This window comes from Microtus oregoni, unplaced genomic scaffold (genome assembly GCF_018167655.1).
Source record: "Microtus oregoni isolate MIOR12 unplaced genomic scaffold, Mior012 000048F_ref0000485, whole genome shotgun sequence".
In the NCBI taxonomy this organism is placed as follows: Eukaryota; Metazoa; Chordata; class Mammalia; order Rodentia; family Cricetidae; genus Microtus; species Microtus oregoni.
In genome coordinates this window covers 1,706,027-1,733,799 of record NW_024543222.1, presented here as the reverse complement: position 1 = coordinate 1,733,799, position 27,773 = coordinate 1,706,027, and the positions used below count along the sequence as shown (strand labels likewise).

The 27,773-nt window shown below is 51.5% G+C and overlaps 2 protein-coding genes across 2 annotated transcripts in view; both read right to left on the bottom strand.

The window, feature by feature from the left end:
- Window positions 1-27,773, bottom strand: part of Timp2 (TIMP metallopeptidase inhibitor 2) — a 49,824-nt gene that overhangs the window by 5,455 nt on the left and 16,596 nt on the right. Inside the window, exons 2-3 of the mRNA XM_041635801.1 lie at window positions 8,839-8,939; window positions 5,641-5,749 (exon numbers count right to left, since the gene is read on the bottom strand). Coding sequence (XP_041491735.1) covers window positions 5,641-5,749; window positions 8,839-8,939 — 210 coding nt within the window. The remainder of the gene's footprint in view (window positions 1-5,640; window positions 5,750-8,838; window positions 8,940-27,773) is intronic.
- On the bottom strand, window positions 21,881-23,515 carry Cep295nl (CEP295 N-terminal like). The gene has a single exon (XM_041635800.1). The coding sequence runs from the start codon at window positions 23,513-23,515 to the stop codon at window positions 21,881-21,883; it is 1,635 nt and encodes a 544-aa protein (XP_041491734.1).

Genomic DNA, 27,773 nt, shown 5'->3' with positions numbered 1-27,773 from the left:
AATTGAAGGATGTTGGCTACATAGTGAGTTTGAGCTATATAAATCCCTGTCTGAAAAAAAAAAAAACAAAGGGGGAGAAATGCATGTTTATGATGGCTAGCTTTAATTGCAACTTGACATAACCTAGAATCACTTGGGAAGGCAGTCTCAATGAAGGATTATTTGCCTTGGATTGGCAGGTGGATAGGTCTATGGGGAACTGTCTTATTTAATCCGTGTGGAAAGCCCACTGCGGTGGCACCATTCTCTAGGCAGGGGTCCTGAACTATGTATGAATGGAGAAGTTGAGCTGAACGTTAGCAACCAAGCAGGTGAGCATGTAGGCACATATTCCCTCTCTGCTCCTGACTAATTGCTTTGTGTTTCTGCCTTGGATTTCCCACACGGAGAGACTATAACCTCGAATACTACGTTCCAGGAAACCCTTTCTCCTCAAACTTGTTTCTTGTGGGTATTTTTTAATCACAGAAACAGAAATGAAGCGAAAATAATGCTCAGTGTAGAGAATTTAGGAGTAACAATGAAGGAGAAGGGGGATCCCCAGTCCCTCATCTGCAGCTGCCACACCCCTCCACGTATGAGACCACTATGAGCGCTGGGATCTGAACTCAGATCCTCGTGGTTGCACAGCAAGCCCTTAACCACTGAGCCATCTCTCCGGCCCCAGATCAAAGTACAGCATACAGACGTATGACAATGTCATAATGATTCTTATCTAAATACTGATTGCATGTATGATGCTTATGTGTGTGAGAGCACTCCTACACATCATAGCATGCGTGTGGGAGTCAGGGGAAAACTTTATATTGTCTTTCCTTTCCTTCTACTTTTACATGGGTTCGGGGGTTGAACAAATGTGGTCAAGCTTCTTTGGCAAGCACCCTTACTGGCTGAGCCATTGGAAGGCCTGCTATTATTTGTATAGTTAGCGAACACGAATATAAAACAAGAAGTCCCGTTAGCACCATCACACTGGGCTCCCGTGGGACAGTCAAGCATTGCAACATTTTAACTTGGGAAACTGCAAAGCATGAGGCTTGGGCAAAGAAGAACAGGGATTGAGTAAAACGAGCAGCTGAGGGTTTTGTGTTTACTTTTCCTTTCAGGAGAGAGAAACTTGAAAGAAAATTACAGGGAGAAATCTATCCAAGTCCACATGTGAAGCTGAATCATCGGTCTCCATAGCCAGCTGGCTGGGCAGTGTGCTGGGCCACGTGATTTCTGGGTAGTCCCTGGTTAAGGGGCCTGTCCTGACTCTAAAGAACGGGAAACAGAGCCGAGCGGTGGTGGCGCACGCCTTTAATCCCAGCACTCGGGAGGCAGAGGCAGGCGGATCTTTGTGAGTTCGAGGCCAGCCTGGTCTACAAAAGCTAGTTCCAGGACAGGCTCCAAAACCATAGAGAAACCCTGTCTCGAAAAACCAAAAAAAAAAAAGAAAGGGGAAACAGGTTCTGTTGTGCCTTGGGCAGTAAGGACTTGTCCAATCTGAAGCCACCTGACCAAGCCCAAAGAGAGGAAGATTAGAGAGGCTTTTTGGACAGTGTGCCTCAGGCCTGGTTCCTCTCCCAAGAGTGAGTGGGGTGTGTATCCTGATTGGCAGAGCAGCTGACTTATGGGCAGGCACAGTTATTTATCACTGAGTTGTGCCAAAGAATAGTTCTCCTGGGGAGGCCAGAGAGGCACAGAGAAAGACATCTCTGGCTGTCCTAAGCAGCACACTGGTCATCGTCGGTATTCTAAGGGTGTATGTGTGTGCTGTGTGGCATAACCGTGTGGACGTGTTCAGATGTTCTCATATATGTGGTATATGCATGTGTGGGGGTGGCATAACCATGTGTACGTGTTCATACGTGTTTGTGTATGTGGTATATGCATGTGTGTGTGGGTGTGTGGTATAATCATGTGGACATGTTCAGATGTGCTTGTATGTGTGGTATATGTGTGTATATGGTATAAGCATGTGTACATGTCCATACGTGTTTGTGTATGTGGGGTATCTGGGGGTTGGAGGTCATATTGGGTGTGTTTCCCAATTGCTCACATCTTATTTTTGAGGCAAAGTCTCTCACTGAACTGATTTTACCAATTCAGGGAGCTCTAGGGAGTCCCACCTCTAGGGTTATGGGCACATGCTACCATGCCCAGCTTTCATGGGGGTCTGGAGATTAGACTTAAGCACTTCACTGATGGACCCACCTGCCCAGTGCCCGGTCCCCTGAGGGTGGCTTCCTACTGAGGTCCTCTGCAGACCCTTCTCACGTGTCCTGCCCTGCAGGTAACCTGCTCATAGCCCAGAGTGCACGTCACTGATTGGCCCTCATTCGGTGTGACACACAGGTGCCCGCCACCTTGCACTTTTGAAACAGTTATTTGTGAACGTGGTGCAGGCCCAGGTCAAGGTGCCTGGAATCTCGCTGCCATCTCTCACTTCCACATGGCAACTGCCCCGCACTGGCTTATCAGGGGTCGGCCATCAGCTCAAACCCAAGCAGGTGTGTTTGCAGAGGCAGCGCCTAGGCACACGTGGGCCACTTGTCACCTTTTCTTCCAGCTTGTTCTCTTTAGACAAAACACAGTGACTTCTCGGCATCTTTAATTCCCCTCCATTGGGCCAATGTGATGGCACTTGGTGCCAAACCTGTCGACCTGAGTTCAGTCCCTGGGACCTGCACTGTAGGAGAGTGCTGGCTCCCTCAAATTGTCCTCTGACCTCCACTCATGTGTCATCATATGCGCACATGTATACAGCTGCATATGTGTGTGTATGAAAATAGGAAATCACTTGTCAAATTCAATGGAAAAGAATATCACATTAAAAAATTTACACGTAGTCCTAGAGCCCTGACATAGCATGTCTAAGGCCTTGGGTTCCATTCCCAGCATCACCAAATACATGTGCGTGTGTGTCTGTGTGTGATGTATGTATGTGTATGCACGTATGTTGTGCATGTATGTGCATATGTATATGAGCATGTATATATGTACATATGTATGTGCATGTGTATGTACATATGTATATATGTGTGTGTATACATACACATAAAAAGGGAGGCAAGTCTCACACCTGCTATCGCATGGACAGATCCTGACATCATACTCAGTAAAATAAGCTGCCACAAAAGGATATCTATCTTTCTGGGCGGTGGTGGCGCACGCCTTTAATCTCAGCCCTCAGATGGCAGAGGCAGGCGGAATCTCTGTGAGTCTGAGGCCAGCCTGGTCCACAGAGTGAGTTCCAGGACAGGCTCCAAAGCTACACAGAGAAACCCTGTCTCAAAAAAAAAAAAAAAAAAAAAAGGATATCAAAAAGAAAGAAAGAAAGAAAGAAATTAAGGAAAAGAAAAGAAAAGGATATCTATTTTGCCAGAACCGTGAGCTCCCTAGAATAGGCAAGTTCATAGAAACTAAAGCAGAATGTGGGGGCCGGGACCCAGGGCCTGGGGAAAGACAAGGTGTGAGATGCTGTGGCAGTGGCCAGAGATGCAGTTTGGGAAGATGGCACAGTCTTGGCACAGAGAGCAATATTATCCGCTACTGTGACTATATACAGAGCCACTGAATCCTGTGTCCAGGCATAGACATGAAGGCAATTCTACCATATGTATTTTCTGCAGGTTTTCTTCCATTCATTCATTTTGTGTGTGTAGGGGTAAGTGGGTACATGCGTGTGTGCGTGTGTATGGAGGTCAGGTGACAATGTAGTGTCGTTTTTCTTCTTCTACCATGTCGATCCTGAGGATCAAACTCAGGCTTTGTGGCCCGTGACTTTACCTACCAAGCTATCTAGCTGGTCTAGATACTGCAGGAGTTTTGTGGGGCTTTGTTTTTTAAGACAAGGTCTCACTGTAGGCCACCTCTGTCTCCCAAGTGCCACCATGCCCAGCTACACTAGTGTAGTTTTTAAAAGAGCATGCTGCAAGCATACCTAAAGGTGTCCTTTATTAATGTTATGAACTGTGCCCGTGTGTTTGGGGCAGTAAGTGTGACGTAGTCTAAGATGACAGGCGCACAGTGTCTACGTGGCTTTGGGGATTTCCAGTCTGCATGGCACCTGGAGCTACAGCGGGTTAGGGTCTTACAGACCTAGGAAATGAGACCTAGGAAAAGAGAGAGGAGGAGTGGACGTACATGGGCATAGTAGGGCAGCACAGAACAGAGGGGGCAGGTGGGAAACCTCTGATGGTCTGTGTGGAAGACTGGGGTCCAGCACAACAGACACTGAGGTCCATATGCACAGTCTTTGAAACAATCTGGCCTCCTGTGTGGACTGACTCCCCAGACTTTGTGTGGACCTGGAGCCTGGTTCGCATAGAAGAGGGGGAGAGCCAGAGAGGATGCCCCAAGATGCCCCAAGTACACAAAACAGAGCAGCTCCCAGCAATGTTCATCACACTGCTGCCCTGTAGGACTCCACCCTCCCCCTTTGCTCAGGCGTCTTCAGCCTCCTCATGCTATCCGGGAACTAAGTAGGGCATGGAGCAGGAGTTCGAGCCTGTTGTAGCAGCCATGGTGTGTAAGGGCTCCTGATAGCAAGGCATGGCTCACCGATTTGTAAGTTGCCTACCCAGAAGCCCATTACTGGTCTGGTGGGCTGGTTTCCATCCCACGAAACAGAAAGCAGTGCCTATGCTTGGGATATCCAAACAGGAAGCAGGTCTGACTGACAGGTCTGGCCCCAGGAGGTCAAAAATGGAGTTCGTGCACTGGAGATGGCCGTGCTTGACTACTGAGGTGCATCCCTTCCAGTGGGCACTAACCAGCTATTGGCAACTTCTGGCCTTTGTCAGGGAAGGTTCTGGTTAGAAACTGGATGTTAGCCCTGATCACACACGGGCTCACCAAAGGACAAACTTCAGCCCTACATTCTCCTTGACTTGCACTAGATACAGCCTGGGCATCTGGCGTGTCACAGGCTATGGGGAATCCCAGTGGGCCATGAAGCAAGCAAAACACTCATACACATAAAAATAAATCCACTTAAAAAAAAAAAAAGAAAGACCGCATAGAGCCAGCAGGGGTGCTGCAGGGCTATGCTGAGGAACCTCTATCTACTGGTTCTCCTAGGAGGAGAAGCCTCTCTTTGCATTAGCTGAAGCTTTCTGTGCCAGAAATGACCCCACGCTGGCTGCCAATGTGACACCAATCGGCTCAGAAGAAACAGAACCACCAGCTCTTGCCAAGTGTTGCAAGTGGACCCCATGTTAATCCCTGTGCCTGAGGCAAACCTTCATCTGCACTGGGGGATCACGGGTACACCTTATAACAGGAAGGCAAAGGATTTATGCAATCTCCATAGAAAGAAATGGGAAATCCCCTACCTCCCAGCCAGTGCCCAGAGGAGGAGCTGCTGCTGGGCTTCCCAGGACTGCGGCCCACTAGAGAGGCCACTAGTACAGACAGCTTCTGTATAGGCAAGGACCTGGGGGTGCCTCTGGGAGTAAGTGCTAGCAAGACAAAGGCAGCTTCACCAGAGTCTCCTAGACGTGGGCTATAAGCAATACCTGTGCCAATGCAGATTGGCTGGTTCGCCCCTAGAGGGCAGTGTGGGAAGCTTGTTCCTTAGGGACCAGAACATAGGAATGCAGAATTAATTCTGTCAGGGTACCACAACCTAGTACTCAAGGCTGAGCTTCTACACACCTGCAATTAGATATTCCTTCTTCCCTCCAACGTCCAGCGTGACCCCGCATACTGCTGAGGAGGGGGCCGTGTAGATAAACTCAATGTCTTTGTCAGGTCCTTTGAACATCTGAAAAACACAGTAGGGCAGGAGTAAGCACAGTAGGGCAGGAGTAAGCACAGTAGGGCAGGAGTGAGCACAGTAGGGCGGAAGTGAGCACAGCAGGGTGGGAGTAAACACAGTAGGGCAGGAGTAAGCACATTAGGGCAGGAGTAGCACAGTAAGGCAGGAGTAAGTACAGTAGGGCAGGGGTGAGCACAGTAGGGCAGGAGTGAGCACAGTAGGGCAGGGGTAAGCACAGTAGGGCAGGGGTAAGCACATTAGGGCAGGAGTAAGCACAACAGGGCAGGAGTAAGCACAATAGGGCAGGAGTGAGCACAGTAGGGCAGGAGTAAGCACAGTAGGGCAGGGGTAAGCACGGTAGGGCAGGAGTAAGCACAATAGGGCAGGAGTGAGCACAGTAGGGCAGGAGTACACACGGTAGGACAGAAGTAAGCACAGACGGGCAGGGGTAAGCACAGTAGGGCAGGAGTAAGCCCAGATAGGTTCCCAGTCAGAAAATGATAGGAACAAGAGTCCAGGGCTGTGCCCAGATGTGCCCCTTCCCCCCAAGACGCCAGAAGGTAAACAGGCTTGTCACTGAGCTTCACAATCTTTACTGCTTTTGCAAAGGTGCTCAGAGTCACATATCCCCTTGGGGCTGTAGGTAGACCCCAGCTGGCCAGCACAGCCTGTCATGGGCAGGACATTTCTGAGCACAAAGTCATCATTTCCGAACCCCAGTAGAAATCTAGAGAGTCTCACTTGCCACAGAGGGCCACATCTGTCTGTTCCCAGGGACTGGGTTAATTTGCTTGCTTAACTAAAAACAAAACAAACCAGGGCTACACAGAGAAACCCTGTCCTGAAAAACAAACAAAACAAAACAGACAAACAACAAAAACAAAAACAAAAACCAAAGTGTGTGTTGTGTGTGTGTGGGGGGGGGGGTCTTTAATCCCAGCACTCAGGAAGCAGAGGCAGTCAGAACTCTATAAGTTTCAGGACAACTAAGGCTACACAGAGAACCTTGTCTCGAAAAACCAAAAGTCAAAAACCAACAAACAAACGAATAAAAAAACAAAAAATCCTCCCCCACACAAAAAAACCAAAAAACAAAAGGAATTTTTATTTTTTCTTTTTCTTTTGACTTTCACTTTTTCCCGACCCCTGTCCCTCTGTTCTGGATTAAACCCGTGGCCTTGAGCCCAATAACTTACACCCCAGCCCTATTTCCAGATTTTTTTTTTCCTGAGACAAAAGTCTCACTTTGTAGCCAAGCCTGGACTCGAACTCCCCATTCTCTTGCCGCAGCCAGGATGCTGGGTTTACAGACTTGCACTACAACACATGGTTTATTTCCAGGGACCTTGGTGAAGCACTGGCTACCTAGTAACAACCAAGGGGGGGAAAGGTGTCCTCTAGGAGGAGACCATAACCTCTGAGTCAGGGGAGGGCTGGATTTCTCGGGTCTGACTCGCTTTGGCTCTTCAGGAGTGCACCTGCTGCCCCATGAGGAAGACATTGCCCAGGACCTAGGTGAGGGTGTGTGAGGGTGAGGGTGTGTGGGGTGAGGGGAGAGGCTTGCCCGCTCTCCCTTTTGCTCATACCCTCCCTAACACTCCAGAAGACATTTTTCATTTGTCTTTTCCTCCCTTCCTTCTTCCTCTCATTTCTTCAAGTTTTAAAGATGTATTTTTATTTCTATTCCCGCGGTGTGTTTGTGCCTGTGTGTCTGCTGCCATGTGTGTGCGGGTGCCCTCAGAATCCCATCTCCAGACCCCCTCGAGCTGCCTGACATGAGCACTGGCGTGTGCTCTTACCCACTGAGCCCTGGGGCTCCAGTCCCTCTCAAGGACAAACCAGCTTAGGGAGCTTCACTCTAACCCTGTAGAAAGGAAGGTTGCCAGGGCAACAGTCTCCTTCTGCATCTCAGACGACGCCAAGGGGTCAGTGTTGCTTCCTTGGCATTAAGCCACGAGGAGCTTATGGAAATCCACCTGCTGTCTGCCTCACAGAAGGACTTTGGTATTGAGAGGTCAGTCGTCCCCTTGAGGTGGCATCTGTGATGAGGACGTGCTCGCTCCTCTGGTCCATTGATAATATTTATTTTCAGTTTTGGTAAATAAGAATGGCTACGGTCACTACTGCGTGACAAGCTGTCCCTAACACTGGAGGAGCCAGCCAGCTGTCTTTGTTTGAACCCCGAGTTAGTAAATGTCAACTCTCAGAGCAGGCAGGCACCACCCTACTTAGTTCTGCAGTGCCGGGGATCAAACCTGGGACTTCCTGCATGCTAGGCAAGCATGCTACCAATTGAGCCACATCCCCAGCCTCTCCCTTAACCTCTCGCTCTCTCTCAAACATTGTTGTTTTTCCATTCGCCCCTGACATAGACAGTACTCTGAAAACATCAGCAGACACCACCACAGCCACCACTGCTGCCATCTGTGGTCCCCTCCACCCCTACCACAGTCAGTCCTGTCCTCCCAATGGGACACCATAAGCTAGTTCTCAGTAAGTGATCCATCACAGTAGGGAAGCTGCCCTGGGCACACCTGCCTGCCAGACTCATCCGTTATCACCCGGTAAATCAAGCTAGCCTGTTTCGGGGATTAGGGTGATGTGTGGTTTGAATGAGAATGGTCCCATTGGTTCAAATATGTAAATACTTGATCCCCAGCTGGCCGAACTGTCTGGGAAAGATTAGGAGGTATGGCCTTGTTGAAAGACGTCTGTCACTGGGGGTGTGGGCTTGGAGGTTTCTGAAGTCCACCTGCTGCCTTCGGGTCAGGATGGAAAGCTCTCAACTACTGCCCCAGCACCATGCCTGTCTGCTCCCCACTGTGATGACACAGACTCAGCCTCTGAAACTGTAAGCAAGCCCCCATTTAATATGCTTTCTTTTTCAGGACTGCCTTGGTCCTGGCGTCTCTTCCCAGCATAGGACAGTGACTGAGACCTTTGAAAACCTAAAATCTCTGCCAGCTTTTCATGTTCCTGTGGCTTAAGGAGAACTGAGCTTCTCTGTGGCTTTGACGACTTAGCTTTCTGGCTTACGCTGGCTTGGAGACATTCCAGGGCCCCACCTCTGCTTCTCCAACAAAGTCAGGGGCTACCTTTATCTGCTTGATCTCATACTGAATCCTCTTGATGGGGTTGCCGTAGATGTCGTTCCCGGAATCCACCTCCTTCTCGCTCACGGCTTTGGCCCTGATCACTGCAAAACACAGAGACACAGATGAGGGGGTCGCTGAGGATCAGGATCCAGGCTCTGCTCAGGGGAGGAAAGTGTGCCTCCCGATGGGAGGTACTAAGGGCAGTGGGCCTATTGTCCACCTGAGGGGTCACAGGAGTCTGACCTGGCACAGGTAAAGGGAGGAGGGTCAGCAAGAGTCCTTTGCTGTGGGATGTGGCTCAGTTGATAGAGAGCTTGGCTAGCGTGTACAAAAGCCTGTATTCAGTCTCTAGCACCTAGCACTACATGAACGTGAGCACAGTGATACACACCTTTAGCCCCAGCCCTTAGGAGGTAGAGTCAGGAAGGGCAGAACTTCAGGGCCAGCCTGGGCTGCTAAAACCATCTCATCAGATGGTGTGCATGTGTGTGTGTGTGGTGGTACATGCCTTTAATCCCAGCAGAGGCAGGTAGATTTCTGAGTTTGAGTATAGCCTGGTCTACAGAGCAAGTTCCAGGACAGCCAAGGCTACACAGAGAAACCCAATCTCAAAAAATACAAAAAACAAAACGACAACCACAAACCTGACTCAAAAGACAAAATCAAAAGCCAAAAAGCTGGGTGTGATGACACACACTTTTAATTCTAGCACTTGGGGCAGAGGCAGGCAGATCTCTGTGAGTTCAAGGCCAGCCTGGTCAACCTAGTGAATTTCAGGACAGCCAGGGCTACAGAGTGAGACCCTGTCTCAAGAAAACAACCCAAACCAAAACCCAAAGGAACAGATCCCCAGATGAGCCCTTTGTTGAATAGGACGCCAAATGGCTCTGTTGAACAGGCTTTGGCCATAAGTCTAGACTGGAGAAACAGAAGGCAAGTGGCCTAGCATGCAGTGGCCTAGCTTGCCAGTGGCCTAGCGTGCAGTGGCCTAACGTGCCAGTGGCCTAGCGTGCAGTGGCCTAACGTGCCAGTGGCCTAGCGTGCAGTGGCCTAGCGTGCAGTGGCCTAGCGTGCAGTGGTCTAACGTGCAGTGGCCTAGCATGCAGTGGTTTAGCGTGCAGTCCTGCTCCTGCAAGCAGGACTGGTAGAGAACCAGGGTAATGGCTCTGACGTTCCAGCACCCCACCGTCAAACAGGCTTTGGAGACTGGAGCAGAAAGGTAGTCATCTACCCCAAAGGAGACTGGTTTATTCAGATTTGAGGTCTCCCACTGTGTAGCACGAATTCTAATTGGTCTTAATAATAAAAACTCGGCCAGTCGCTAGAGTTCTTTCTTTCTTTTTTTTTTTAGATCTATTTATTTGTTATGTATACGGTACAGTGTTCTGTCTTATATTCCTCTCTCCACCCAGCCATATGGATTAGAGGCCTGTGATCCCAAGTCCTGGGATCACCTTTGTGTGAGCTCTGTTTCTCTTTTAGACAGATTCAATCTTGTGAAGCCCAGGGTGACCCTGAACTCACAGAGATCCATCTGCCTCTGTCTCCCAAATGCTGGGATTAAAGGTGTGTGCCACCACTGCCCAGCCTCTATGGCTAACTAGTGCTTAGCTCTGTACTCTGATCTTCAGGCAAGCTTTATTTGTGAAAACACACACAAAATATCACCACACCACTGGGGTACTAGGGTACAACTCAGAACAGAGCACCAGCCTAGCATGCAAGAGGGCCCGAGTTCCCTCCCTAGTGATACAGAAGAGAGAAGCTTCCACGTGAAATGTCCTATGGGACATGTGTGTGAAGGTCAGAGGACAACCTCATGTATCATCTCTCAGGTGCCATCTGCCTCGTTTTTGTTTTGCATTTTTATTTCATGGGGGTGGGTGGGGTTTGCACACTGCATGATGCAACCAACATGTCAAAGCCAGAGGACAACTTATGGGGCCAACAGCTCTCCACCATGTGGGCTCCAGGGATCAAATTCAGGTCAGCAGGTGTAATGCCAAGAACCTTTACACACTGGGTCACGTCGCTGACTCTCCCTCCACCTTGCTCTTGGAGACAGAGTCTCTCACTAGGCTCTCTCCCTGGCCTGAAAGTCTCTCATTGGCCTGAGGGTCTCTCATTGGCCTGAGGGTTTCTCATTGGCCTGAGGGTCTCTCACTGGCCTGAGGGTCTCTCATTAGTCTGAGGGTCTCCCACCAGCCTGAGGGTCTCTCACTGGCCTGGAGCTCACCAGCTGGCTCGCCAGCAAGTCTCTGTGTTCTTCCTGTGTCTTCCTTCCCAGTGCTGGGATTACGAGCACATGTCACAGCAAACATGGCTTTGTGGGACATTCTTTAGAGTAACCCACATTCTATGGGAAGGTTGACAGACATGGAGTTGGAAAGCCTGTTATGCAGGCTATGGATCTGGCCAGTAACGTTAGTGTGGCTCTCAAATGTTAGACACAGACGGTCCCATGGGAAGTGCGTCCAGGACAACGATCAAAAGAAGGAAAGTTCCAGAATGTCCTGGAGTCTGGTTGCGCCCTAACATGGTTTTCTATTAGGAATTAAGCCCCTGGTCCCTCCCTGGACACCCTACGACTGAAGCTCAGCAGATCCTGCCACAGGCAGAGCCCTCCTTGTCTTTACTTGGAGGTTATTAGCTGGGTCAGGGTCTGTTTTAATGGCTTTAAAAGCGTTGCCCTTCAAAAGGCAGCGGTGCGGGGTCACTTTGGGCAAGCATTCTGTCACTGTGCACATGAGTTCAACGGAGACAAGGGGGCAGACAGTGCCAGCTCAGAGTCTCCAGCGGTCAGCTTGAGTCTTGGAAACTTCTGGCCAGGACTGTTTCCCACAGAGGCAGGGAGGTCCGGGCACGTGGGAGTGCCATCTGCTCTTCAGACCCCAGCAATGCACTCTGGATCCTTCCTCACCAAATCTCACACCACAGCCCAGGCCCCACCCAGCTCCAAGGTCCATTTACATTGGTCCTTCTGTACCTCTGAGTCACCACTGGCCTGGCCACAGGTTCCTGTTTCCCAGCCCAAAGTAGGCCTCTCTTCAAACAGTTACAACCTGGGTTTAAAAAAAAAAAAAGCTACCTGGCAGGCCACCCCAGAGCAGAGGGTTCTCTTGGTCTGTGCCTTTCTCATAAATATTTCTTGCAAAATGCCTTCACTAAAATTTGAGCCAGGAGTAATGGTACACACCTTTAACCCAAGCACAGGGAGGCAGCAGAGGCAGGAGGAGCTCTGAGTTTGAGGCCAGTCTGAGCAAGTTCCAGGACAGCCAGGGCTGCACCTTCTGCAATCCCACTTATCCCTTGCTCTTTCCGAATCCATCACATGCCAGGATAACCAGATATGTCCCACCTTGGACCAGGGAAGCTCTTCTACCCAAAATGTCATCTCAAGGTCCCTGCCTGGAGAACTTGTATTCAGCCTTGAGAGACAGTCCCCTGTCCTTCCTGTCTTCTTCCTGCAGTGATGGGCGTTTCGCTCATCTCCTGCACACTCTGCTGTGCACATCTGTGCACCTGTCCGGTGAGAGGTCCTGATGAGTAGAGGCCGTGGTACGGAATGGCGGGGGCTCAGAAAGCAACTACCAGATGGAAGTGGGCTGACAATGACAGAGTTGGGAAGACAGCATAGGCGAGCTGGTCCTCGGTCCCCTCTGTGTAACCTATAAAATCGTCACTGTAATGCTAATGCAAATGTGTAAGCATGCCAGGTAAACACTGCCATGTGTTTGTTCTTTGTCTGAGCACAGTCATCAGCTCAGAAACAAGAGCAGGGAGGGGTCCCAAAGGAGGTTGGTATCCCTCGCTCTACTGGCCTAGAGCACTTGCTAGCCTTGCTTCTCAGTAGCGGCCCACTACACTGCACAATGCTTAACGCTCGCTGGAATATTAAGGGCTGGGACTGTAGCTCAGTTGATGGAGGGCTTATATAGCAACCACAAAGCCCTCAGTTCAAGTCTCAACACACACAGCTGGACACGGCATGTATTTGGAATCTCAGCATTCCCTTGAACTGTTATAGAGTTTGAGGCTACCCTGGGCTATGAGAATGCACCGCCCACCTGCCAATCAGAAAATAAGCCCAGTGACTTCTCATTCTGTCCCACGGCACTGAGGACCCAAGAACTGCTGCCTTAGGGGAGCTCCCAAGTTCCCACACACCCCCAAGTCCCTGACACAATCTAAGCCAAAAGGCCAAGAAGCCACCAGGTGTGGGAATGTGTGTGAAAGGTGCTGCCGAGATGAGGGAGCGCTGACCATGATGCTCATTGGAGATCGCTGGGTCGCACATGTAACACAGATGTCACCATCTGATGTCTAAAGGTGATGGGGAGAGTGAGCGAGGCCATGGAGTGTAAGGGACGCATCGTGGAGGAGTGAACAGGGCAGGTTTCTCTGCTCCTACAAGACGAGGATCTGGAAAGCTGGCCCTGGTGCCCTGGCTCAGGAGAATCTGGTTGTGAGCTCACGTCGCCTGGGGCTGTGGGCCATACTATTCCTCCTTTGAACTTTTCAGAAGAGAAATGAAATGCTGGTTTTCCTTAATGGGTGGGGGTGGAGGGGAGGCCAGGGATGTTTGTAGGCAGTGGGAGAGGGGCAGAGGTGGTAGAATCGCCATCCACAACCAGGCTGCTTCTGGCTAGCCACAGGGACCCAGACTACAGAGCCTTTAGGGCGGAAGCCTGGATGGTTTCCTCTCCCGTTAAGCGTTCCTGCAGCAAGAGGCTATCCCCACCAGCTATCACCGCTGGCTGCAGCAGACACCTGTCTTAGCTGTAGCTGTCCCCTGGTGAGATCACTGGGTGGGGAAGGGGAATGGGGAGGAGGTCTTGCCAGTAAAAGCTTTCATAGTCCCAGCCTTAGAGGGAAGTCTGATCTAGGCAACGGGCAGACAGATGGACAGGAAATCCTGGGTGGAAGACGGGAAAGGAGAGGAAATAGAGAATTCTCTACAAGTATAACACCCACACACGGCAGTAGTCATCACTGTGACCTCCAGGGTGACCATGAGGGCTGGAGAGGAAAGGAGGCCACCTCACATAATGGAGAGCCTCCCTGAGTCCCAGACAAGCTGAAGGACAGGGAAATTCAGACTCAAAGAATTTGGGATGAACTAGAAGCAAGGCATGAGTGTCTGTTGACTGGACACTTCCATACTAGGCTGGGGGGCCATACCAGGGCAGGGCCAGACACATCCAGCCCTGCCCCGCTACCTAACTAAGGATCTGGGCAAGGCAGTAGGAGACTCCTGTTCAACTGCTTTGTGCCCCAACCACTGTCCCCCACCCCACCCCCCACAGCTCAAAATTTGCTTTTTCCTCTTTTCCTTTTGCTAACCCCACATCTGGGTTTGCCATCAAGAGCGCGACACTGGCTGATGAATTCACCGCCAGATGCTGGCTACTGGAATGCACAAGCGCTGACTTAATTCAAAGCACACACAACCGCAGAGCCCCTACCCCCATCCCTCTGGCTGAGGACACCACATGACGTCACTTCCCCCTAGAGGAGCCTGCAAAAACAATCCCAGCTTGCCCAGCCAGAAAGGGATGGAAAAGCTCGGTGGGTGGAAAGTCAAGGGCACTGATGAGAAGCCAAAGATGACGATGGACTGTGTTTGGACCTTGAGAATCACTACTGCCCAGGGACACCAACAGAAGTTGGGCCCTCCTGCTAGTATCCTATGTGGGAACTTTCTAGAAACCCTGGATGCTATGGCCATGGCTAAGGGAAGCTGGAGGGTTCAATACACTCCACGGATCCCAACCATGGCAACCAGAGCCATGCTTTTCCTTCCCAGGGTGCTCCTGTCTGTCCCCTGGCCACCAGCACACGGTCTACTGAGACCTAAAGACATGTTCATAAATCTAACAAGTATGTATGCATGTGGAGAGAGGGAGAGAGAGAGAGAGGAGGGAGGGAGGAAGGAGAGAGAGAAGAGAAAAGGGGAAAGAAAAGGAGAGGAGAGGGAGAGGGACGACAGAGGGAGGGAGAGAGAGGAGGGAGGTAGGGGTGGAGAGGGAGAGAGGAGAGAGAGGAGAAAAGAGAGAGGAGGGAGGGAAGGAAGGAGAGAAAAGAGAGAGGGGGAGAAAGAGGGCAAAGAGAGAAAAGGAAAGGAGAGGAGAGGGAGGGGAAAGAGGTGAGGGAGAGAGAAAGGAGAGAGAGAGAAAAAGGAGAGACGGGGGGGGGGGGAGCTCTCACTATGTAGCTTTGGCTGACCTGGAACTCACTATGTAAACTTGAATTCCGAGATCTACCTGCTTCTGCCTCCCAAGTGATGGGATTAAAGATGTGTGCCACCACATCCAGTTTGTCAACAAGTTTTTAATTCTATGGTGTCCATGATAACACATGGACGTTCATTGAGAATCTAAAACCACACCATGCCCATTGTCCACAGAAGGGTCCTAACCTGAAGGAGAGCTGCCAGCACCTGCAAGATTCCTCCTTGTTGGGTTCTGTTAACATGTTGTGGTCCCAGCTGCCTCGGGACAATCCCTTATGCCATGCGAATATTTACATACTGTGGATGGATTCACTTAGAGCCCTCTCTGATCTGTGAGCTCGCCACAGTGAGCAGAAATGAACCCACAGCCATCAACACCTATCTTCTGAGGCTGGAAAAATTGACTCGGGATCACCAGAGGGTTACAATCAGGCCACCCTGTCCTTCAGGGTTCTGCAGTGACCTGGGGCCAGCAAGGTCCTACAGAAAACATGGAAGTTTAATTTGGGGGTGGTTCCTCCCTCCTGGAGCTAGGAGATGGAACAGGAGCCTTTGCCAAGATTCTGTCAGCACAAATCAAGGGTTGGGAACACGCTGATACTGTAACTAGATTGGGATCAACCAAAGACAGAGATACACGCTTTAAGGCTACTAGCATCAAGGTGGGGGGAGCCCCCACAGAAAGACCTTCCTCACTTCCTAGATGTGCAAGCAGTAACTTCAGGTCTAGCTGTAAATGTCATCCCGAGGTCATCTGCCCCGTTTCATTTTGTCACGGTAGAGTTACACACCAGTCAGTTCGAGGATTATGAAAGATACATCATTCTCTCCCGGAATAAACCCAATCTGTGAGGCTCTGATGTCTTTTTCCAGTCTGTCAGGAGGTGGGGGAGCTGCAAGGTCTCTTTATTAAGCTCCCCAGAAAACAGTGTGCCACCACCTTGTCATTTACACCAATTCAGCTAGCAGAGTTCCCATTCCATCCATAACTAGATCCTGTGGCTGCTGCTTGGGATCAGTCTTTTTGTCCCTTTACAGTGGACAACACGGCACCCACAGCTGGTCAGCCTGGCCAGCAAAGGCTGCTTGCCTTTTGTACCTGGATTAATTTATCTTTAACCCGGAAAGTCAGTCCAGAGAATGAGGCGTGCCCCCACTGCCCCAATTCGACACCCTCAGATGGGGACAGAAGACTAGCCACATGGTCCCTGGCCTTGTCCTAGGACAGCTGCCATTGGATGGTTTCTCTGTCCAGGATGCTGTCCTTGAAGAGCAGTGGAATCTGAGTGGGGCTGTGGAGGGCACGGGAAAGACTTGGAGGGACCCTTGTTCCTTAGAACTGGCTGGAGGAACTGCTGTGGACGGTGGATGGTGAGCAACATGGAGGCTTAGCCCTGGGGCATTAAAACCTCTGCCTCCCAGGCTTGAGGCCAAACCTCAGCATGTGGGGGTACAGGCATAGGTTAGCACCTCAGCATGCGGGGATACAGGCATGGGTGAACATCCAGGTGTCCCAAGGAATCAAAGACGGGTTTGGTGCCCACAAGTCCTCAGGTAACAAGGACTCCAGCTCTGCCTTTTGTCTCTGGCTTCGTGGTGACACCCTTCCCATGGCTGCCACCTCCAGGTGCCCTCTGTAGATGGTTGAGGTCATCCACCGAGCTCTGCCCTGCCTTGTCCCCTCCATGTCCAGCCACTCGGCATTAGTGAAAAAGACCTCCAAACCCTCTCTCTCTCTCATTTCCCTAAAAGGGAAAAAGGGGCTGTCATTCAGTAATTAAAAACAGTTCTGTGCTGGTGACCAGGATTGGGCACAGCTTCCCTGCATCAGCAGCTGAGGCCAGCCCCTCCCACATGCACTCCCAAATCCAGTGATCGATCCCCTCACAGGCAGCAACTGGGCTTTGGGGGGGTCGGGGGGGGGTGGAGTGTGAAACCAAGCAGGGCCCCAGCCTTCGGGTAGGGCTGAGCCTACTCAGGATGAGGTTAAGACCCACTCATCTCTAATAACTCAGGCCAAGGCGAGCAGATGGGTGTGGCGGAGGGTGAGGTAGAGAGGGGAAGGGCAAGGGGACTGTGGGGCATTCAGCTCTGGGCCACACCACCGATGGACTGGTGCCTGGAAATATGCCAGGCCTGCCTAGCAGCAGGCTCCCTGCCTACCGCTCAGATTCTAGCATGCTAGCACGCACAGGAGGGCGGCTGTCCGCTAGATGCCCGTCTCCATGGAGACCAGCTTTCCCATCTCCATTTCCTGCCCATTGCTTTGGCTCTTCTCAGGGAGGGCGATGGCGCATCTATATGAATGCGCAGAAGGAGGCTGCAGCGTTCTTGGCCCAGCCCTCCAGCTGCCCCGTGCCCCCCAGGACCCTGGCTCCTCCGCTCTAGGCCTGGTGGGACCAAGACACGCCCTATCACCCGTCCTTTCCAGCTGCGGGCCAGCGAGATCTCATGCCAGGGCCTTAAGTGCGGCCCTTCCCATTCACGTGCTGCTGAATCATTTGAAAAAAATGCGTCCCGCTCCTGGGAGAGTTTGCTGAGAACAGTGTGGCTTTGTGGAGGAGGCTGCTGCTCGGCAGTTTCTCCGCCAAGGAGCCAAGGGCCTCGAGGAAGCCAAGCTCAGCTCTGCAAATCCCAAACCCGGGTAAGCTGGGCAGTAGCCTGGCAGGGCTGGAGGCAGAGAGAGCCTAGAGAGGTCCCTGGGGTATTCTGCTCACCCCTGTAAGCCATCTCCACACAGCCCTGAGGAAGGGGCTGGGGGGACATGACAGCAGGGGAGGATCAGGATCTTTTTTTCCATTCAGCGGCTGATGCTGCTGCAGTGGAGGGCCAGTGGTCATCTTTCTTCATCCACTCGTTTCCAGGAGCAAATCTAAGGCGACCTGTGACCTCTGCTTCAGCACTTAGCACTGACAAGTCCTGCCCACAAGTGGGACACTAGCGCTTAGGGCTCTGAGTAGAGTCAACAAACCATGTCTGAAGGGAGGACAGCAGGACGTGGGTTCCTACTCCCCATCCCCTCATTGGTACAGCCCCACCACCACCACGCCATGGTGTATGGGAGGACATTCAGGACAGCTCTCAAGTCTCCAAGCATATGGTCAGGGACCTGCCGCTTCCCCAGCCTGGCTCCTCTCGTGACTGGCTGAAAGCCGGACCCTGTCTGGTCTCAGAGGTCTGCACTGACCTCTTGTCATTTCCTACTTGTTGGAGGGACACTGCAGGTTAGAGAAGGTCCCTGCCCCACTCCCAATTTCACACCCCTATCCGAAACCCATCCTCTCAGAGGTATGGAGTCCTGGATGCTGCCTGTGCATGGGGTTCAGTGGGGACAGGTGACTGAACCAATCGTGCGTCCACAGCATCATCATGGTCATGACTGAACGGTTCAGCCAGTGTGGTAGCGAGCAGGGCAGGGAAGCTGATTGGCTGTGTCTGCATCTCTCACCTGTTGGACACTCTGGGCATGCCCCACCCTGTGGACAGTGATGTTGATGCTGTCCTTCAAACCTCCTGGGCAAACACAGTGCCTGTCCACCACTTGGTCAGCCCCAGATGTGTCTTGAGCCCATGTAGACTGGAGAAGAGGCATGGGGCAGAGACACACGGAAGTAGCTTGATGGCCAGGATCCTGATAAAAGTGGTCCCTAGCAGGAATAAAGATCCTGCACCCACCTTCCCGTGTAAGTACATACACACAAAGTCAGGGAGCAGCTCAGGGGTGCACAGTGCTCTGCAGAGGTATGTGGGAGAGAGCTTGGGTTCTCCTGCTTCTGGGCAGAAGCTACACACACCTTCCAGTGGTACTGCCCCCTCCTCTGCATTTCAGTCAGCTGGAGACTGGACCAGGCAGCTTGTAGACCTGGAGTATGAATACTGCCCTCCCCGCCCCCGGTCAGAACTGCCATAGGTGAACTAATGTTTCAGGAAGGATTTGAGCGGTGCCAGCAGGAGCCAAAATTGTCCCCCCTTTGAATACTTGTGTCAAGAACGAGAGAGTTGGTGACAGAGATGGCTGCAAGTTGGGCACGAGGGGAGGAGACAGAGTGTCAAGGTTGGGGAAGGTCAGAGCATTGGCCCCTTGGGTACCAGACTCTTCATTCCTGCCACTGTCTATAGGACACAAGTTCCCTGTGGAAGCTCACGGGTGAGGAGAGTAGAGAGGGCGGGGAGACTCCAGGTTGCACCTAAGGACTTCCTTTGCTTGCCACTCAGACGTCCTGATGTGAGTGAAAGAGTGAAAACGGGGTCTACGCAGACTCCAGAGCCTCCGAGGGTGAGGTGGGAAGCAGCCATGACAGCTCCTTAGGGAGTCATTGGGAAGTTATATTCTTCGGGTGAGGAGATCCTCGGGATTGGACTCACTACCCACACCACTGACCCGGGCCAAGGCTTGCCCACCCCTCTTTAGCCTTCTATAAGACATGGGGAGAGGGCAGGGTATCTTCTCAACCTTGCTACCAAGGGACAGTGTAGGTGTTACTGTCCGGGCAGAGATGAGTCACCGTCCACCGTGTCTCAACGCCCATCCCTACACCTACTTTTAGCTCAGTGTAGCCAAGAAGGAGCGATTCCTTACTCAGAACGCGGGCCACAAATACCATCTTTGCACATGGAAACAAAAACAGTGGGCTCCGGGAAGATGCGTCTGCTCACTGGGCTGTGGCTTCCAACTAAGTCGGAGGCTCAGTTACGCAATGTAAGGTTCAGTTGTGACCACAGCTTTAAGCTAAGGGGTGCCACAAACACACACACTACTCTTCGGGACAGAGGTGATGCTGCAGGGTGTCCAGACAGCCCTGAGCAACAACTGACAGTCAGGCACCGTGTGGGAACAAAGTACAATGACAGAGAAACAAAAGGCAAATCTCAAACCCTGGGAGAGAGAGTCCAGCCAAATGAGCAGCATGGCAGAGGAAGCCTCAGGTTCAGGATGCTCAGAACCTCACACAGGGCCAGTGTTTCACATCTTGCTATAGGCCTAGCCCCTGGTCAACGCTCGCCACACAAGGCTACTCGTTGCTTATGTTTTCTGCTAGCCACAAGTTACATGGCCCTCATGTGCCATCCACGGCTTACCTCCTGGGACAGAGCTGTGGACAGGGTCAGGGACAGAGTTTGGTACTCAGTATAAGTGAAAAAGTGTCAGGAGAGCAGATGAACCTCTTTCAGGAGAAATGGCGCCAACGGGAAGCAGAGGGGTGGTGAGTGGAGCCCTCCCACCTACGCCCCAGCTGCACGTTTTCATTTGCAGCTTCCAAAAGCGTTTTAAACAAGAGCTGATGCCAAGGCTGGGGTTAGATTCTGAAAGCGCATCTCAGCACCAGACCTGATCCAAAGGCGCTGGCGGCACAGCCTCTCTTTCCAGAAAGGGGCACAGATGCAGCTGGGATCCTGGAAGACAGGCTCGGACAGCCCACGAGATGATCCTGCCACGGGGAGGGTGAGCAAGTAGAGGTTCTGGTCTTGTGGCTGGACATCAAGAGCTAGACCACAGCAGGGAAGAGGAACCTCAACCCCAAGGAAAAGCATCCATGACCGACTGTGTTCAACACACATGTGTATGTTGAAGGGCTCAGCAGGTGCATGTCTAAGACATGAGAGATTAGGAAAGATAATCAATACATGGCAGAGGGCCTGCTTTTGGCTCCTCCTCCCACCCAGGTTGTGGGTTTGGCTGACATACTTAATGTTGTTCATTATATTATCTACCAAACACTTAGGAGATAAATATAGCCCTTTATGGACCAATATTTCTAATGAGTCATGATCAAATATGATCAATCAAGGTATCTGGAAAAAGGCCGTGAAAGAAAGATGGGAGGAGGACGGGAAGAAATGAGAAAAGCTCCAGAAACTAACAAAGAGCCACAGTCAACAGCCACTGTCTTAGCCAATCAAATCTCATTGTACTTGGCCACGCCCACTCATGACTACATGCTGTAAGGCAGACCCCACTCCCACCAATGCCTCAACTGCAGTGTTGGGGATTGAACCTAGGGTCTCATGCACCCTACTTTACGCTGCTCTAAGCCTAGCCCATCCACAGCAGCTTTGGGGCTGCAGAAATAGAGTCCAGCAGTGGCCAGAGGCTGATTGGCAGAGCAAGCGCTTTCACCCTCTTGGCTCTGCAGAGAAAAGTATGCTGGTTACTGCCTACCTTGTATGAGCTCCCCACAGCCAGGTGGCTGCTGGTTCAGAGTGATCCCCAATCTATCCAACATGTGCTTCCCACAGCCAGGTGGCTGCTGGTTCATTTTGAAAAGCTAAGAGCAGTAAACTTAACACCCAGGTCTTCCCTCCCACCCCCACCCATCAGCACTGGCCCCATCATCACTGGGTGACTGTCACCCAGCTGGGCGGGGATTTGCCTGCTCCCCCCACCCATAAAGGTTCTAAGAATGCATACATTGTGAAACAATGTTGGCTTTGTCTTTTGGTGTTCAGCTGCCTTCTAAAGGAGAGAGGTTTAGCTAATGGCTCTGACACTGTCTCAGCCAGAGGCCAAGCAAGCAATGATGTATCTTTTGAAACTGCGCCCGACTGACCCTGAATGCCCCTGAAAGCCCAGGGTTTGGCTAAAACATCTCAAGAGCTGATTCTACCTGGGGTTTCCATTAAGTACACACAGCCCATAAAAACAGACTCCATCTGCAGAACTTGGGATAGACTCGCTCTCTGGACCCCACAGGGATTCTGCTTCTGCGGGAAGGAGTTTGCCAAGATGGTGAATAAACAGACTTAAGAGATACAGGCATGGTGCAGGCAAAGCGGCCATCAGGGATGTATTTATCTCGGGTGGGTCTGCCTTTAAAATGTTTTTTGAAACTCTTGCAAGCGTTTCCTGGCTTTATCCAAAAACTGCTTGTGTAACTTGTTTTGCTCTAAAATCTGCTGCTGGAGGTCACGGATCATCTGGCTCTGTTTGTCCTCGTCAAGAAGGCCATTGTCCAGGGAAGTGTTTTTGTCAGAGGCTGAGGCCAGGATCCCAGTGGAATAAGACTTGAGGAGAGCCAAACGCATCCTTCTGCGTTCCCTGCGTTCTTCCTCTAGCTCAGCCTTGTAATGGATTTCCAAGCTCATGTTGGGGTGCTCTGTCAGCTCCAACAATGTCTTTTGCCTTTTCTGCTCCAACTCTGCCTTCTGCTTTTGCCTCAAAGCCATCCAGCTTGCTATAGAGCCATCCTGTTTCTGCAGGTAAGGCTTAAGGCTTTCTTCCTCTGCTGTGGCCAACTTGGGTGGCACCCGTCCTGACTCTGGGCTCTCTGAGAATAAGTCATCTTGTTCGCTAGATGTTCCTGCCTCGGGAACAGGTGTCAGGCTTTCAGGCCTTAATAGGTGCTTTGCCGTGGTTTGGTACCTGGGGTTCTCGGTCTCATTTAGCAACTGTTTCAAATTGGTCTTGGACCACATTTCAGGGGCCTTCATGTCTGATGGGCTCCCATACTCCTCCGCAGTCGTTTCTGCCTCCTCTGTACTCTCCCCTCTCTGGATGTCGCTGCTCTCGCCCTGAAACTGTGAGCAGCTCTGTTGCTCATCTGGATTCTGGTCTATCTTGAACTTCTGTTCCAGGTGCAAATTCAGATGTTTCTTCAGCTTCTGATTGGTGTTAAACAATTCTTCGAAGGCAGACTCAAGCTCTTTGTGCCACTGATTCTTATCGGTGTACCTGCACGGCGACCCCTGGGTTGTGGTCTCCTGTCTGAAGGTGGAGCTGAGGAGCAAGGGTTTTTCTAAATCAGCTGTTTTGCCCTGCAGACTCTCATCTGTAGAATTGTGATTCATGTTCTGAGCAAAGCGTGAAGATCCCTTTCTCATCGGCCGCCTCTCCTCCCGGGGTACTTCCTCCACGCACTCAGTTTCCCCAGCCCCAGTCAAGAGTGGGTTGAGCTTTACCAGGTCTGCCCCTCTGCTCACCCGAGGGCCCAAGGGATGGTAGCCGCCATTGCTCTTACTCGAAGGCACCCGCTTCCCTTTACCCTTCTCACAGGGGTTTGGGACCCGGACTTTGGTAGAACCCCGTCTCTCTGAGCATGTTGCTTTTTTCCGGGACTTAGGGTGTTGCCTGGGGTGCTCTTCCCGGCGGCCCTTCTCCTCTCTAAATGTTGCTGCTCTGTTTCTCTCCTTAGCCCTCATGTGTTTTGCTGTTCCTCTATGGCTGTGTTCGTCCAAGTTGAAGTTGTTTCCTGTGGCCCGCCCTGTTGCTTCATCCAACAGACGGGCTAAATAGAGGCGTTCCATGTCTCTAACCTGCTGCAGCCGGGCCTCCTGCCACTCTACCTTCAGCTCCTCAGCCAGGCGCTGCAGCTGCCGCGTTTTCCACTGCTGCAGAGTGATGTCACCCTTGTCTCGGACTTGTGTCAGTTCAGGCTTCTGCCTCAAAACTAAGGCTTCCTCATCAGAAGAGGGGCTCAGCTCGGCGGCTCGCTCCACGTCTCTCTCCATTCCTGTGAGTTTTGCAGACACACTTGCAGGCAAAGGTGGCTGTAGCCAAGGAGGAGAGGCTGCGGGGTCCGGGGCACCCGCAGAGATGACGAGAGAGTCACAGCAAATCTACAAGGCCAGGAGGGCACAGGCTGCTCTGGACAGCTGGAGAAAAGTGTGCAAGACCCTGGAGACAAGTGTGCAAGGAATTCTCAATGCAGGATACACTTGAAAACACGCCCAGCAGATCTCTCCTCTGCCCCTGCCCACTAGCACCCGTTCTAGCCTGAACACTTTGGATAAGAGCCTGTGGGGGCATCTGTTTCCTAAGAGTGTGACTGCAGATGCCATCTGCGGTGTTCGGACATGAGTTTTGGTCATCACAACCGGAGGCAGGAAGCGCTACCAATCTGGCTGGGGACAAGCCAGGGATGTCACTAAACATCCTAAAAGGCACAGGGTGGCCTCCTGACCAAAAAAGTGACAGCAGCACCTAGCATGAGAGCCCTCCACCCCAGGAGGCAAAGTTAGGACTCAGGTGTTGGGGGAGGGTTGCAAAAATGGGGCAGGTGAGGACAGACCTAGGAAGGATGGGTGGGCACTATGGCCATCGAGCCTAGCCTGTCGTGAGAGAGCTGCCTGTAGGTGAAGATGAAGGGGCAGGAGAGGGAGGAGCTGCAGGCAGGGTGTGTGCAGGGGCCTATGTCTAAGGATGTGTGCTCATACATCTGTGTTACACACCTCTATGCCCAAGAGCAGGGGTGTGCAAGAAGGGGCGTGCATGTACATGCATGCTTGTTACTTGGATCCAGTACAAACCAGAGATGCAGGCACATTTATTTATGTGCATGTCATTGAGAAGAGGGGTACATTATGCAGGCATGTGTGTGGGTGAATGCTATCTTGCTACATGGATTTAATACAAACCAGACAGAGAGGAGAAATGTATGTTACATTGTATTCTGATACCCGGCTTGCCACTGTGAGGTTATCTGAGGACCATTGTGTGTACCTGTGGCATCGGAAAGGCCCATGCTTTGCCAGACCTTTCTAGAGAAGTTGTGCTTCCCAAGGGGACAGAGTCCTGTGGCCACTTGGACACTATGGTCTGCATGGAGAAGAGCCCCTGACTGCCCTTTCTTTTCATCCCCATAGAAGCAGGCTGACCAGCTCAAGCTGATGTCAGTCACAGCAACCAGCAACCAGCTCCTCTGAGCACTGGGCAGCTATGATACAGTTTTCCTTTTTGGAGGTAGGGATCTCCCTATATAGTCCAGGCTGGCCTAGAACTTGTAATCTTCCGGTCTTCCTCCACTCCCCACATGCTGAGATTACAGGCATATACCACCACAAATAACATAGATCACTTTTTTTTTTTTGTCTAGTAGCCCTGGGAGGCAAAGAGCTATTATCATCCATAGTTCACAGATGGGGAAGCTGAGGCAGGGAGCAAGGGGAACACTGAAACCAGAATATCTAGCTGGAAAGGCTAACAGACTCTCTCTGACTGGGTAGACCACAGGGCCTTTGGCCAGTCATGGCCAGTCACATGATCACTGACACAGACATATATGTCCTTGTGAGAACTCCTTGCTCCAGACCAGGCAATGAGAAGCACTTTCTTAAACCAGCAGCTGATACCACACCCACCAGTCTGCTGACCACCATGGTGGCCAAAAGGAGAGAATGAGAAGAAGCCGTGACCCTCAGCTCAGGAGCCAAAGTGGAAATGGTTCTCTGGCAGCTGGGGGCTCACACTCCAAGGACAGGGACCCTTTCCTCACATCACATACAAAACTTAACTCACAATCGATCCTGCACAGATGTAATGCCAGGTCTAAGATTATAAATGTTTAGAAGAACACAAGTATAAGTATTCGTGGCCCTGGCTTAGGCAAAGATTTCTTAGATCAAACAGGAAAAACAAAGTAGTGAAAGAAGAACTTGATAGATGAAGGTCATGAGAAGGAAAGCAGCATGCTTTGAGATGCCATGATCGAAACACCTTCTGCAGATGCCAAGGTTTTCCAGACACACAGACCCACTAAGAGACTCCGGTCCACAACACTTGACCAGTCCCTAAGCAGACAGCTTAACTGTAAAAGTGGCTGCAGAAAGATGGCTCGGCAGGAAAAAGAGCTTGCTGCGTAAGTCCAACAACTTGTATTCAATCCCCAGGGTCCCGTGAGGGAGAGAACCGACCGCCAGAAGTGCATATGCACGGAGGCATGCACATGTGCCCATCATAAACACACAAAAATGATGTCTTAAAAAGATACAAGAAGAGCTGCAGAGATGGTTTGGGTTTAGCTCCCCGTGCTCATGCTGGGGTGGCTCACAAGAGTCAGGAACTCTAGCTCCAAGGATCTAACGCCTTTGGCCTCCATGGATCACGTGTGCATCTCACCACCTTACCCCTCCTCCCTGTTCCCCCACTCTCCCATTCCCCCCCCCACCCCCCCCACCGGACACAATGTAATTAAAAACAATGTTTCTGAAAGAGAGAGATACAGAAAGGCACTTCCCCCAAGAAGACAGATGCACCACTAAGACAGCACATCAAAAGATGGCCAAGAGCCACAGGCACCAGAGAAAAGCAGGCTGTTGCTGCTTCCTGCCCTCAAGGATGGCTACAACCAGGAGCCAGGGAAACTGGAACCCTGCACCCTGGTGGTGGGTGTGTAAAATGGGGCAAGGCACGTTGTCAACAGTCTGGCAGTTTCTGTTTCTCTAGGTCTGTTGGGTAACCTGGAATTACCACAGCTAAGTCTTTAGCTAGGAGAAACGGAAGCTCAGAGAGGCTGAATGACTCAGATCCCAGAGCAGCTGGGTGTAGATGGGCGTCTCATACCCAAACCCAAGCTTTACCCACCGGGCACAGCCACAGGGGTGTTGAGAGGGGTGGGGAGGGTCTGTGTCGCTGGAACTATTTTTCTGATGACACCAAGCCCACATAAGGCATGAAGTCTGTTTCTGAGCCTGGAGTCACTTAGTCCTTTTTAACAGGCGACAACCACCAAGACCTGCCATGTCTCTGCCAACCAGAGGTGCCCCCAGCCCAGTCAGTGACTCTCATCCTCATGAAGAAATCTTTGGGATAAGCTTTGAAAAATTATAGCTAGCTCTACAGTTCAGAAATCTATGTCCCCATGACAACCGCCAACCACATCCCCAGTGCCTTTCTATGATCTTTCCTGGGCCCCTTTCCTATCCTATAATGTTACCAGAGGACAGGGCTCCCCTTGGATTCCTGGAGGGTCCTTGCTGAGCCTGAGAGGGCCATGGGGAAGCACCTGGTCACCTGTTGTTCTCATCAGCAAGTCCCCAGTGTCATCCACAGCCACCACCAGCACACACCTGAGCCAAGTGGGGTCAGCACCAGGCTGCTTGGAAGAGAACCCAATGCCTTTGAGCAGTTGGGTAGAGGAATGCCCCATGCCTGCCACAGTGAAACCAGGAACCAAAGTAACATAATCGGAAGCCACACAAGGAACCATAAGATGGGCTCACACCAGCCAGGCAAGGTCCCAGCAGCAGGATATGGGGTCCGGCAGCTGACCTGTGTAGGCTCTGTCTCACTATGCAGGAGAATTATCATAGTGCCCTCACCATGTGGATGCCCAGGTCTGCTGCCTCCACATCCATGAGATGAGTAATACAGCTAAATAGTGGCCACCAGGCCTTCTACTTTCTGGTTTTTTTTCTGACAAAGCTGCAGCACCTTCCTACTGCTGGGTACACAGTGGCCACAAGGATAGCTGACACAGGTCAACAAAGCCAAGAGCTACTGCCTTCTAGGGATGCCGAGGTGACCCTGGAAGCGTGTGCCCTTTTAGAGACGCTTAGCCAGGCCAGGTGATACTTAAGGAGGCAGGGCCAAGTGGAGTCAACTGGGTCATTGCATCAGTAACCACAAAGCCAGCTGGTCGTAGAGCAGGACAACTTTTCGTCACTCCCAGGCCTCACACACATCCCCTTGTCTGTCTGGAGATGCATCATGGGCATGGGGAAGCTGAGACTCAGAGAGGTTGAGTAGCTTGCCTAAGGCCAGCCAGCCCCTACCCAGCAGGCACCAAGGTCTCAGATCTCAGCAGACAGACCCTGATCCAGACTCCTAACCTGCAGGAGCAGGAATCAGAGCTGGGAGTTTCAGCTCTGGTCTGAGTTTTGTTTCCTGGCATCTGCTGAGGCCTGAGAGGAGCTTGTGTGTTTTCTGGGTGTTTCCGTGGGACACAGTGGTGTGCCTCTGAGTTCGCCAGATATTCCACCTGTTGCCTTT

Coding starts and splice junctions, on each gene's coding strand:
- Cep295nl (XM_041635800.1), bottom strand. CDS start 23,515: ATGGAGAGAGACGTGGAGCGAGCCGCCGAGCTGAGCCCCTCTTCTGAT.